The sequence below is a fragment of the Dermacentor andersoni genome, chromosome 7 (assembly GCF_023375885.2).
Source record: "Dermacentor andersoni chromosome 7, qqDerAnde1_hic_scaffold, whole genome shotgun sequence".
Classification (NCBI taxonomy): domain Eukaryota; kingdom Metazoa; phylum Arthropoda; class Arachnida; order Ixodida; family Ixodidae; genus Dermacentor; species Dermacentor andersoni.
Window position 1 is genome coordinate 17,135,943 of NC_092820.1, and position 13,841 is coordinate 17,149,783.

The 13,841-nt window shown below is 48.1% G+C and overlaps 1 protein-coding gene and 1 non-coding gene across 4 annotated transcripts in view; both read right to left on the reverse strand.

The window, feature by feature from the left end:
* MED17 (mediator complex subunit 17) overlaps nucleotides 1-13,841 on the reverse strand; it is a 197,805-nt gene that overhangs the window by 16,284 nt on the left and 167,680 nt on the right. For 2 of the 3 annotated variants that reach the window (XM_055073189.2, XM_050182348.3), the window contains 2 exons: nucleotides 13,440-13,554; nucleotides 7,421-7,569 (listed from right to left, as the gene is read on the reverse strand). In XM_055073189.2, the coding sequence (XP_054929164.1) occupies nucleotides 7,421-7,569; nucleotides 13,440-13,554 (264 nt within the window). Of the gene's footprint in view, nucleotides 1-7,420; nucleotides 7,570-13,048; nucleotides 13,241-13,439; nucleotides 13,555-13,841 lie in introns of those variants that run through there. The other variant, XM_055073190.2, reaches the window with a different exon arrangement.
* Nucleotides 9,373-9,447, reverse strand: TRNAS-GGA (transfer RNA serine (anticodon GGA)). The gene has a single exon. It is a non-coding gene; the product is annotated as a tRNA-Ser (tRNA).

The window sequence follows — 13,841 nt, forward strand, 5'->3', positions numbered from 1 at the left end:
CTAGCACTGAGAAAACATGGCAGCCAGAAATGCAATGGGCGAAGTCCTGTATATGGTAAACAGGGTACCTGTCCGGAATGGTGCGGGCATTGAGGGCACGGTAGTCCCCACAGGGCCGCCAGCCTTCGGTCTTCTTCGGGCAAGGTGAAGTGGCGAGGCCCATGGACCGTCGAAGGGGCAGGTGATTCCCTCCCGGAGCATGGCTTCGAACTCTGCTTTGGCTATGCGCATGCAGTTCGGGGCAAGGCGACGGGTGCGACAGAAAACCGGGGGGCCTGGGGTGGTCCGGATGTAGTGCACAGTGGTGTGTTGCACATCACGTGGCAACCTGCTGGGGCGCGTCAAACAGGGAAATTTGGCGAGGATGGCGTGGTACGGTGAATTATGTTCGACACCGAGTACCTTGATGCTTGGCTAGTGGGTAGTCGTTCGCTATCCTGGCGCAGAATGTCCCATTGTTGCGTCGATAAGGCGGTCGTGGTGGCAGTCCGGAAGGAGGTTGTAGTGCGCCAAAAAGTCTGAGCCGATGATTGGCTCGGTGACGTCGGCGATGACAAAATTCCGATGAAGGTCACGGCGTATGTTTTTAAGCTGGACGTGCAGGCGGAGCGAGCCGTAAGTTTTGATTGTGGACCGGTTTGCTGCACTGAGCTCGAAAGACGTAGAAGGATGGGGACCTTGAAGATGGGCTCGCGGATAGCAGCAAATGTCGGAACCGCTGTCGACAAGGAACCGCTGCTTGGTAATTTGGTCGGTGACGAAGATGCGACGGCCCCCAGGTTGGCAACTCGCAGCCGTGGCTACGAGCTGCCGTTGGCGCTTCCCTGATTTCTAGCGGAGCAGGGTGGTCGACATCGTCATGCTCTGTCCCCGAAGCATCGATGGTAGTAGCACCGGTTGTCGTCACCAGATTGCTGCGACGAGGTAGTCTTCTGGCCACGGACTTGTGGGTGGCGCGTCGGCAAGTGTTGATCCAGGCGTCGTTGAATGGAGCTGAGCTGTCGGCTGATATCGTCGATACAGCGCGCAAGCTCTATGGTGTTCAGCGGTGCGGCGACAGCCTGGACGGCGGGCGACAACGGCGGCAAAGAGACCTCGATGATGCGATCAGCGATTTCGGCAAGTTCGCCGAGAGGTAGCGTAAGGTGAGCCTGCAGAATTTCCTGGACGTGTGGTGGAAGTCGTTGAAGCCAAAGTGTTCGCAGTTAGGAATGCTGGACTTCCATGTTGCCCGCGAGAGCATGCATGTGGCGGAGGAGCTGCATAGACTTGCGCTCGGCAAGTTCTGCGGACTGAAGTTGTTGCACCTTCTGGTCTTCCGAGAGTGACAGGCAGCGAATGAGTTCAGTCTTGAGGTGTTCGTAAAGGTTGGCCGTTGGTGGGTTGGCAACGATATCCCGGACCTCGTTGGCGTAGCGGGCATCGAGGTGGGCGACGACATAACCGTAGCGGGTCCGGTCTTGTGTGATGTGCACGAGAGAGAACTGGGCCTCGACTTGGGCGAACCATACCTCGGGCGAGTTTGCCAAAAACGGCAGAAGCTTGACAGCGACACGCCAAATGCCATGCGGGGCAGCGTGCGGGATGCCATCTGCCGGGGTTCTGACGTCCTCGGCGGAGCAGGCAGGATGCTGCTGCACGGAACCATTGAGGTGGTTGTGCCGTTTCTGAAGCTGTTGCTCTTGCTTCTGGATGACCTCTTGCTGCGTGTGAAGCTGTCTGTTGAGAAGTTCCAGCTGTCGCTGAAGGGCGTCTTGTTCGTCCATGGCGATGCGTTCTTGTTCGTTGTCCGGGTCACCAGATGTGGGATGTCGTGTCTGCCGAAGGACGAATCCCAACATAAAAACGTAATGACTCTTTATTCGACTAACGATGGCAGCGGACGGGCATACCGACACTACGTTCGTCCCAGTAGCGGAAGGTACAAAGCGGTCTTTCTCAGCCAGGCAGCCTTTTTTTATAGCCACCGTCGGTGACGCATACCTCGGGTGACGTGGCGGTGGCGCTATGTTTTATCGACCATGCAGTCCAGCGTGCAGCTGTGTTATGCTGGGCCAGATGATAAGAAGACGGAGGGTGTGCAGAAATATGCACGGAGTGTGTCGCCATAGTGCTTCAGCTCATAGTAGCTCCTTTCATAGTAGCTGCCTTTCAAGTAAACTCTGCAGTTAATGAGGCTACCTCAGCTTCGGTCTACTGCTTCCAGAAAGCTGTTCGGTGTGCACGCCTCGATTTGCTTGGGGCTATTGAAAGTCCCATAGTACCTGCCTTTCAAATAAGCTCTGCGGTTAGCGTGGCTAGTTATGCTTTGCGCTACTGTTTCCAGTAAGCTGTGTGGTTCGTGCAGCTTGATTTGCCCGGGACTATTGAAAATCACATAGTACCGGCCTTTCAAGTAAGCGCTGCGGTTGGCACGGCAAGCTCTGCTTTGCACTACTGTTTCTAGTAAGCCGTGTGGTTCGTGCAGCTTGATTTACTTGGGGCTATTGAAAATCACATAGTACCTGCCTTTCAAATAAGCTCTGTGGTTGGTGCGGCTCACTTTGCTTCGGCTCACAGTAGCTCCTTTCATAGTAGCTGCCTTTAAAGTAAACTCTGCAGTTAATGCGGCTACCTCAGCTTCGCTCTACTGCTTCCGGTAAGCTGTTCGGTTCGCACGCCTCGATTTGCTTGGGACTATTGAAAATCACATAGTACCTGCCTCTCAAGTAAGCTCTGCCGTTGGCACGGCAAGCTCTGCTTTGCACTACTGCTTCCAATAAGCCGTGTGGTTCGTGCAGCTTGATTTGCTTGGGGCTATTGAAAATCACATAGTACCTGCCTTTCAAATAAGCTCTGTGGTTGGTGCGGCTCACTTTGCTTCGGCTCACAGTAGCTCCTTTCATAGTAGCTGCCTTTAAAGTAAACTCTGCAGTTAATGCGGCTACCTCAGCTTCGCTCTACTGCTTCCGGTAAGCTGTTCGGTTCGCACGCCTCGATTTGCTTGGGGCTATTGAAAATCACATAGTACCTGCCTCTCAAGTAAGCTCTGCCGTTGGCACGGCAAGCTCTGCTTTGCACTACTGCTTCCAATAAGCCGTGTGGTTCGTGCAGCTTGATTTGCTTGGGGCTATTGAAAATCACATAGTACCTGCCTTTCAACTAAGCTCTGCAGTTTTACCGTCACCTCGCAACTACTCTTCCTAAATTTTACTTTTTCGTGCTATGATCCGGTTGGAATAAAGGGTCTACAATAAAAGGAGCACAATGGAAAGAGGTATGCGGGCTCTGAGAGGAACCGCACCACTGTTAAGTACTAGCAACGTCCAGAACAAGACAACATTCCAGAACATAGTAAATGTTGTAGTAAAAATGCTTTATAAAAAGCACATTCATACACACATTTTTTACACCTGTATACGAAAACAATCATGCGTTTCGCGTGAATGAAGAGCTGCTAATATTACAACGCGGAGCATTGTGTTCAGAGAGCTTATTTGACAAATCAATGACATTACAAGCACGCACTTGCAAATACATCAGTAGCCACAAAACGCCAAGTTGGCATGCTACAGCCACTGGCGTTTTATCCCCAATACGTGATGGGCAACTTTAGACATCCTCATAAAAATTACAGCATATATTTCGCTTCGATTATACAGATCAACTAGCCTAGCAGTAAGCAATGTTTACATTTGCTTGCTTGTGTACTTCGCAAGGACACGAACGAGCACTATGAAGGCGACCTGAACACCAACTACACATTTTGACTCTCAAGCTGCGCTTTCAATCGCAAGTATCTCAAGACGCAGTTAGCAAGTAAACGACATTTTAAGCAAATCCATTAAACCCATGCAAGCACGTTTCCAGAACCGCACATAGAACTCGACGCAAGACCTACGAAGCGGCGCAGAGAGCATCAAAATAATAGCCACACATTATATGCTAGTTCCGTCGCTTTAAATTGCTGTCGATATCCAGATGCCACTTGTAATGTCCACTTCAAGAAACAAGCAAAAATAATCCAGTTTTGCCAAACAGAATGCGAAATTGAGGGGAATATCCATCTTTTACTCAACGCACACTAGCAGCGCGCCGGCGCTCTGGAAGGGATATGGCTGCCGCCACCCACTGTTGCCAGTATGCCGCATACTTTTGCGGTACTCTGGCTCGCGCAGCGGCCGCCAGGTACTCCCTGTCGGTCCCTGCGTGGGAGACGCCCACTGCGCGCTGACGTGCGTCCTGCAGGACTTCTATTAAAGTTTTTCCAATCCAATCCAATCTAGTCCCAAAACCCCCTTAGCACTATCTAGGCTAGAATAGGTGAATTTCCGTGAATACACACACTTCTTTACGCTTACTGCCTCCTACCTGCACATCAACCTCGGACGGGATATTCTGCCAGAAAGCCACACATGCGCCCAAGTCATACACCAGAGGGCGCTACCGTCTGTGAGAGCTGCAAGCAGTGTGACTCAGCCAGCATAGGGATGATGACTTTTTTTTCCCGAACTTCTGGATTCTATCGGCTTGGTAAGTTCATCATATTTAAAACTAGTCATCATCATCATCATCAGCTTGGTTACGCACACTGCAGGGCAAAGGCCTCTCCCATACTTCTAGTCACTGTGTCATAAATAATTAAATAAACATTATTAAAGTTTTCCGATGGAAGGACTCGAACGCAGGATGTCTAGCACACAAGTCTGATAGAGCTATATTTTAGGCCCGTGGAGACGAGTGCAGAGCCGGGCCGAGGCTATGACGTCGTGTGCTGCACTTGGCTAGCTGGGCTGTAGTCAATCGGAACAGACTGTGCATCGTCTTCTGCAGACGAAGAGTGCCTGACTTACTGGTGGCGAATGTGGCCATGTTTGAAAGTAAAAAATCAACGTACGAGTGTCCTGATGCATACCAACAAATCTAGACAAACTGCAGCTACATAAGTCTCGAAGGCGCAGCGCATTAAGGGGGGACATGGGGATCAAAGCAAACTTCTTTATTTACCAGCCGATTTTGATGAAATTTTGCACAGGTGTTAATAACATCACATAAACAAAACTGTGAAAATATGGCTGCAATATCTGAAGTACTTTTTTGTTTACAAAATTTTTCTGCTTTCATTTTTGCAAAATGCCTGCACACCTGTATATTGATATTAGGAGTTCAAGCAAACATTGATAGCACTCCTATATGTATCCTCCACACAGTGACATTCCTATAATTTTTTTAGCCTAGCAGATTTTTTTTATATTCTCATTCCTTGGTAGCTACTTCAGTTGCATGAAAATCTCGACTGTGAAAACAAAAGATAACAAATTATTGAAGCAACTATTTTGAAAACAAAACATGTCACTGTGTGCAGTGGTGCACAATGAGTGTAACAAAACAAACGGTGTAAAAATATTCATAACAGTGGCTGAGATATTGGCTTTGCAAGTTGACCTTGGTGGTAGAAAAAAGTTTTGAGAAAAAGGTGTTCGAAGTTTTGAGCCATGTTTATTCGAGTAGAAACCACCGGCCTTGTAGGTGCAGGTGTCAGGTTGATCTCTTGGCTTCTTGGATCTTTTATGCTTGCTTTCATGTGCTTTTTGTGCCCTCTTCTTGCTCAAGGCATCTTTCTCAGCCGCTCGACTCGCTTGAGTCCGTCACCACCGAGCATGCTCCTCCCGCCGTAAACCCCATCTTCCGTTCGGTTGCCGGCACAGAACCAAGTGACGCGCGGACAGTGGCGGCGGTCATATTCAATACCTCTGACAAGATGAATTGTGACTCAAGATGCGACTGTATGGTGCGACCGTTGCTGATGCACGGTTCGTTTTCACGGCCGGCAGACGCACGCGCTTGGACCGCACTTTCGTCGTTCATCTCGGTGACGGCGGTGGCACAATCGGGGTACGTCGCGGAGTATTTACGGGACGTCGCAGGCCCGGAAGCATCGGAAACGGCCGTTATTAGTTCGGTATCATCACCATTGGAGCTCAAGGCTGCAACAGCCTGCGAACTGCCCGGCAATGCGTCGACAGTCTCTCTTGCAAGCTAGCGCGCGGACACATCTCTGCTAGGACTACTTATCGTTCGGATGTTCGGCGGCTTGCGCTTGCGGCTGCCGAAGCGGTGCTTGGTCGCGTATTTCGTCGTCCACGTCCGCCCAGTCATGCTCGAAACCACAAAATGAAATAGAAAACTCAAATCGGAATAAAGCGATGAAGCGGCGGTGTACCTCGAATATCTAACACGTAAACAAAGGCGCAGCAGCCAGCGCGCGAAGAAACGGGAGAAGCAGACGCCGCAGCAGCTCGCTTCCAGACCCGGCCAATGGGGCGGCTCATAGAACGCACGTGACGGAGCAAGCCAATCGGCGGCCGTAACAAGCAGCTCCGCGACCTTCAGACTTTTTATGTTTTTATGCTTGCTCTTCTCTCTCTCAGGAAATGAAAGAGGGGCGTCAAAAGGCGAAGAGGCGCGCTTTTCAACGGTACCAGCATGGCCGCGCCGCGTACTGCCGTTCCGGAGCTAGGGGCGCTCGAAAACCGCGACTTTTCCACCGATTTTCACGAAATTTTCGCTGTATTGCCTGGTGTATATATTTATTTATGGTACTTAGCAGTCGTTTTCAGCGGAAATACTTGGAAAAATTATAGAAAAGGGGTCAAAGATTCGGAATCTGCAACTTTCTAAAAAGTGATTTTTGGGTCGTTTTTCCATAGTTGATCCCCGCGTCCCCCCTTAAGACAAATTCTATAGGCCTATATAATACAGTGCGGAGTGTGAAACAGCCAGCACCATCTGGGAGTAAGATAATTTTGTTTTCTTGAAGGATTAGCTAACCTTCCTGTGCGACCGTCCGTGAGACACGGTCTCGCCAGTACTTCACTTCGTTGCCCTTCCATGCAGTGCCGCAGCGAACCTTCGTCGCCATGTGAGCACTGGGCACGTGCCGCTCTACAATGAGCCTCTGGCCAACTTGGCTCACTGAGCATGTGCCACTGAGTGTGCGGCAAGCGAGGGGAACAACTCTCAACACTAGCAGGCACCGGCGCGCTTCTCTTCTCACTAGTAGATGGCGTGTCCAGAAAAAAAAGCAAAAGAGAGAAGCCCAGTTGCCACATGAGGAGTTTCTCAGAGTTCGTACGCAATGGCATGCCATGCATTTCGAAGGCCACTCGCAGGCTTCGCGGCAGTGGCGCGAGATGGCACTAAGTGTTCTTAGGGAAGCGCGAAAGAGGAATCTCACTGCAGTACATGCCTCATACATAACTCATTTCGATGGCGGCAATACAATGTTTCGCTGCATAGAATCAACCCTAAACACATTACCGTCAATAGTCATCGCAAGATGGGTTCTGCAGATTCTTTTCACACTAAATAGAAAGCTGATATTCGTTCATGCCTACAGAAGTGTGAAATGCAATCTTGGTGCAACTCATACGTTACTCACTTGTCTCCGGTGGGCGATGCCATGAGGATGGAGCTGGCGTTTCCTAATGCCTCCAAGGGGCCCACACCCACGTTATTGCACGTGGAGAGCACTTTCCAACCCACAAACTTGGCCAGGGTCTGCACGGAGCTCACTTGATGCTGAGCCACCTGGGCACAGTTCAAGGCGCAACACATGCAACAAAAATGAAACGCTACAAATATGCTACGCCCAGTTCTTTGTGCTCAAAACTTGCACCCACTTTGGCAGTTACACATGGCTGCACATTTATGACAGGTGCCCATCCTGATGCATTTCATTCTAGCAATATTTATTTATTTCGTTATATAGACACGTATAAATGTTTATTTTTCTCAGGTGACCGCATTTTTCACCGAATAACAAATGTGAAATGTCATCGCACAGCACAGAAGGCGTTTTCCCAAATGTTATCGATGGTTCTATCAGATGTCTGTTGTCACCGAAATTTACATGTGTGCACCAGCGATCACACCTTCAATGAGTCGTGTATAAAAACCGACGCACTTGATGGACTGAGAAGAAGAGGGGAATTAGAAGGGGGAGTTTATAGTTTTACTTGCCACCTGGATTGTGGTGCTGGCAATATTCTAGGTGGTATTAGTATCGAAAAGAGTTGAATGACGCAATATTTAAACAGGGATTCACTAGCAAGATTCCTGCAGTGTGAAAACCTCTACGCAAGTTTCTGTGAATGCAGGTAGAATGCGTGTATTGCCAAATTTGCCAGAGGGGCTGTGTACCTTACCTTCAGTGCCACTTGAAAAAAGAAATGTCGTTCCACTAGGGAAATCGCAAAATCAATTTTATAGGTCGTGTACGGCTGTCATGAAGTTAAACGGACACTAAAGGTTACTATTAAGTCAACGTGGACTGTTGAAACACCATCCCAGAAACCTCGAAACGCTTGTTTCGTGCGAAGAGACTTATTTTGTAAGAAAATGCGTTCTGAAGCGTCCGCGTACCTCTAGCGCAGTTCAAATCACCCGCCCTCTGATCGAGGAGTATTGACATCATGGTCTCATAGTGACGTTGCACAGTCGGTGAGTAAAACGGCGAGCCCGTAGACGGCGCCACGGCTTTTCTGCACAAAACGCAAATGCGCAGCCAGAAACGGAGCCAAGACGGAGTTGACAGCAGCGCAAAAGCAGAACTATGGTGGCTAGAGGAAGGGAAAGCGCACGACGATAAGCTGGTTCTTTATTTTATGACGCCAACTTCGACGCTCGTTGCAATGAATGACCCTGACAATGACACATTAGCTTGCGATGCTGGGCTCAAGTTCAGCGATTTAAGCACTGATGAACGTGACCTGTTGAGGGCTCGCCCTGCCGGCGTCATTGCATACTACTACGACAACGGCCTGCTTTGAAAGGCACTTCACGCGACTTCAGTAAGTTGGCGTTGAACTCTAATCCTCTGGACGAAAGTGCAGCGAGCACACTACGCGATTTTTCAGCTCTTTGCCAGCGCACTGTGGCAGAGGTATGGTACTTAACCACTTCGAACGGAGAGGTTCACTCGTTGGCACACTGATAAGTAACGTTGGATTCACCGCTGCAACTGCCCTTGGCCAAGTTCCGTGGACCGTTCGCGCATCCCATGACATCACATGGACGTGGCATTCTCACTGCTTGTTCCAAATGCAAGTTTCGCGAGCCAGCAGGACCACCGCAGCACGACGCGATAAAGAAACAACTGAAACTCCAAAGCGTGTGCGGCGCAAAGTTGAGCGCGCAGAGTCAAGCGAAAACGAAACCTTTCGATCACCCATACTACTCAAGGGTAAGACGTAGTAGTTCTGCGGAAACCCGCAAGGTGGAGAGAAGTAAAGAATAAAGGGAAAATCAGACATCCACCCGTTCGTAGCAATTGCTACAAAGGAAACCCATAAGGGTTCCTCGAAAGAAAAGCCTCATAGTTGAAGAAAAATTCGTCCTGGTCCGGGACTCGAACCCGGGACCACTGCCTTTCCGGGGCAGCCGCTCTACCATCTGAGCTAACCAGGCGGCTAGCAGATGGCAGGGCGAAGTCGAATTTGTCGACAACACACGAGGCAAAGGCAAGGTTTGACGTAGTAGTTCTGTGGAAACCCGCAAGGTGGAGAGAAGTAATGAATAAAGGGAAAATCAGACATCCACCCGTTCGTAGCAATTGCTACAAAGGAAACCCATACGGGTTCCTCGAAAGAAAAGCCTCATAGTTGAAGAAAAATTCGTCCAGGTCCGGGACTCGAACCCGGGACCACCGCCTTTCCGGGGCAGCCGCTCTACCATCTGAGCTAACCAGGCGGCTAGCAGATGGCAGGGCGAAGTCGAATTTGTCGACAACACACGAGGCAACGTCAAAAAAAAAAGGGTAACGTCAAAAAAAAAAGGGTAACGTCAAAATTTTATTTTTTTCTTAAAATCGAATAGAAGTAGACAAGTAGCATTTTCTTCCGTCTTATAATCTAATGAAATTATCTTTTTAATACGAGTAGTTGAGTACTAGTGACATAAATTATGATGAGGAGTGCTTTCGTCATCGGGCTAGTACCGGAATGTCACTGGGGCTCTCAAATCGTGTTGTGCATTTACCTCAATTTCTCGGTTACTAAAGCTCTGTTCGCGATTATATTGACGCCTTAGACATTCTAGAGTATTGCTTTATCACTTTACCTTGACTTCCTGGTAACCTTTAGTGTCCCTTTAAATACAAAGTAGACCTCATTGTCTAACGAATTCAAGCACTACACATCAGAATAGGAAGTAAATAGAACACTATATATACCTTTGCAAGCTGGCAAGAACTCTTTCCCTACCACCACTGCGAGGCGTGCAAAAGTAATAAAATATGGACATAACCGTACCAGAAGCAGCTATTTGTATATCGAACATATTTTTTATCTCTCACAGCTGGAGAATACGCCAAAAAGAAGAATGCTGGAATGATGGATGACCGTGCGCCGGGTAAGCCTCTCTGCTCGTACAACGAGATTTGCAAGCATAATTATCTCTCAAGAAGACTCCTGCCTTTGCCGCACTACTCGCTGTGCAGGGTCCAGGCAGTCGCTCTTAGACTTCCATACCTGCCAAACTGGAGAGTTCACAAATCGGGAGACATTTTATTTCGCGCCAGGAGGAGGAGGAGGGGGGGGGGGGGGTTTCGCTCAAACTTGCAGGCAGTGTTCAATGAGTCCTTTTGCAAGACCTTGCAGTTGTAGCCTTTGCTCACTTCAAAAATTTGTCGGCATAGCTTTGCTCAAAACATGGTCCAGACTGACGACCCTTCACTAGCAGCAGGTGTTGGAAGGTTGTGTTGTACTTTGATGAGCGGAACTCAGTCCTAGTTTTTTTGCGCCATGCTAAAAAACCTCTCACACTCTGCGTTGCTATGCGGTATCACGAGTAAATCTAACATCGCCTTAGCAACTCAGTGAAACATGTTTTCCATCAGTGTTTTTCATTTTTCCAACCATAGACCACTGCATGTCCCACCTTTCTTCATTCAGAATGTCCTCTGGAAGACTGTACACCTGTAGTGTGGCAAACTCAGCTTCGAGAGCATCTAAAGCGTCTTCAGCAGATTCATTGGAATCTCGGGGCAGCAGCTGAGGGAAACTCTGAATAAAAAAACGAAGACGAATACTTTTCCAAAGTATTTGACAGGTGCCCCATCCAAAATTAATTGACAGGCTTAACAATATCGGGATTGACACTAACATAGTACACTTGATAACCACCTATCTCTCAAATTGCAGTCAGTACATTAAAATAAATGACACTGAATCTGAAGAGTTAGATGTCTGCTCCGGTGTTCCACAAGGGTCTGTGCTGGGTCTAATTCTTTTTCTAATATTTGTTAACAACATTCATTCTCATGTTGAACCTGATGTAACAGTAAGGCTATTTGCCGATGACTGCGTCACCTAAACCACAGTATGGACGATTAATGACCAGATACGACTTAATTCCTCCTTAACTAACATTGCTAGATGGTGTCAAGAATGGGGAATAGAAATTAACGTAGCAAAAACTTCATACATGTATATAACTCAAAAATAGGTACCCTTAAAATTTGCGTATCATCTAATGGGATTACACGTAACAGAAGCCGACAGTTAAAAACTTGGGTGTTACCATCGCAAACACCTTAAAATGGGATGTTCACATTAAACAGACGTGCACAAAAGAATATAGACAGCAGGGATACCTTCGCAGGAAACTTGCACTGGCACCTTCCAAAGTTAGGCTAGCAAGTTATAAGGCCCTTGTAATGCCAATCCTTTGAATACGGCAGTATTATCTGGAATTTGCACCAAATCTACCTTCTTAATCAACTGGAGGGAATTCAAAATAAAGCTCTCCGGTTTGTGTATTCGCAGTATTCACGTGACGTCAGCATAACTGCACTACACAACAGGGCAAACATTCAAACCTTGGCGATTCACCGATGCGTTGCTGCCTTAAAGTTTCTCTACTTTCTTTATCATGACATCATTAATACAAGCAAACACGAGCACCTAAAACCACCATACCAGCGCTCAGCCAGAACAAACCACGACAAGAGTACTGTGCTTTGACTAAGGATGGGCGAATATTCTATGTTGAATATTCGATCGAATAGTTCTCTATTCGTTATTTGCTTCGATTTGAATTAAGGTATTCAATATTTTCTAATTATTTGGCGGACTTGAATAGGCAGCCAAAAGCCACAAACGACCGGCACAAATACAAATCTCGGAGGCTATGTTTTATACATCATGGCTGCCATACAGCAGCTGTAGATCTCAGTCTTATACATTTGGCATTAAAAAGCCGGAAATACGTCATCGCTGTATGGCTCACTACGTAGGCGGCCCCGCATTGGTGTAGACATCTATTCTTTTTCCGTCCTTTCTTTTTCTCTCCCCCTGACAAAGCCTCGGCATTGCCCTGACCTTCAGTCGCGCCACGCCAGTGGCGCTTATTCATGTGTTGGCTGCTGCCGCTATAGGTGAAGATGGCGTTGACGGTGCCAGTGTCTGGGCAGTGCACACATGCGAACCCGATATGGAACTTTTTCCTGAAAGTACCTGCTGGAGGTGAAGCGCAGTGCGAGACTTGCGGAGTTGTTTTGAAGACGCCTACTAGCACAATGACGACGCTTGTCACCCACTTAAAGAAACATCCAGGCAAGTACAAGGAACACTCAGAAATGCACCAACTTTACAGTTTGCCGAAAAAGAAAAGAAAGTCAAAGCAAGTCAAATCATCGCAGCTATCCGTGGCCAGTTAGTTAAAGCCTAAACTTCAGTCGTGATCGATAAAAGCGCAAGAAATGACTAAGAGGATAGCAGCATTCATTGCACACGGCCTGCAGCCGTACAGCATGGTCGAAGAAGAAAGCCTCATCGAGATGATGCACTGTGCAATTCCGGAGTACGTCGTTCCATCACGGAACACCATTTCAGGAACGGTCATTCTGAACTTGTACGTGACGAAGAAAAATGACCCGAATAAGCGCGTTGGGGATGTACAGTCGAACCCGACTATATCGAACCCATTTACATCGAATTCTTCTATATATCGAACAATTTCTGGTCACGGTATAGTTACAGTGAGTATATATAGCAAAAATTGCGCTTACATCAAACAAGAATAGCAGTGACTCCCGACATATCGAACGTCAAGCAGCGGAAAAGTGCTCCCAGAAGTTGGCTTTCCCTCGCGGTAACGGGGAAACCCGGCGGCGCAGCTCCATCCGACCGCTCTCCCTACCGTGACCATGCTGCCTCGGGCTTCTCGGGTGAGCTGTCGACACCCCCTGCAAATAATGATCCTGGCTCGCCCGCAGTGCTTGCTCAGACAGCCAATCAGAGGCTCTTGTGCTCTCTACAGTGTCGTCGCTATCCCTACAGAGTAAAAAAAATCTGACGTTTACTGTATTTTGATCTTGTATGTAAATTTTACCCACCCTCTTCTGTAATGCCTGAACAGCCCTTACAGTATATATGTGAAATGAAGTGATTACCACTGACCTGTGCCATGAGGAGGAAGCGCAGTTCCTGAGGCTCGTAAGAGAGCTGGATGACACGGCCGTCACGACACACAGCTTGCAGTCGCTGCTCTTCCACGTGAATCACCAGCGGAGTCCTGCAGAATCAGCATCAGCGCAGTGAATTATGGGGAACAGTATTAACAGTTTTTAGCTCAAAGACACGAGAGAAGGCACAGAAGACACAGCACACAGGACACAGAAGTGCTGTGTCCTGCGTTCCTTCGCTCGTGTGATGAGTTTCTTTGCGCTAAAACTATTAACATTGAATAACACCTAGTCCACCAGTCTGTTTTGTTGTATATAAATCTATTAGTGGCATGTGCAGGTAGGTTGCAGGTTAAGCTCATAGGAACTTTTGCCACAAGCCTTCTTAGAGATCGAA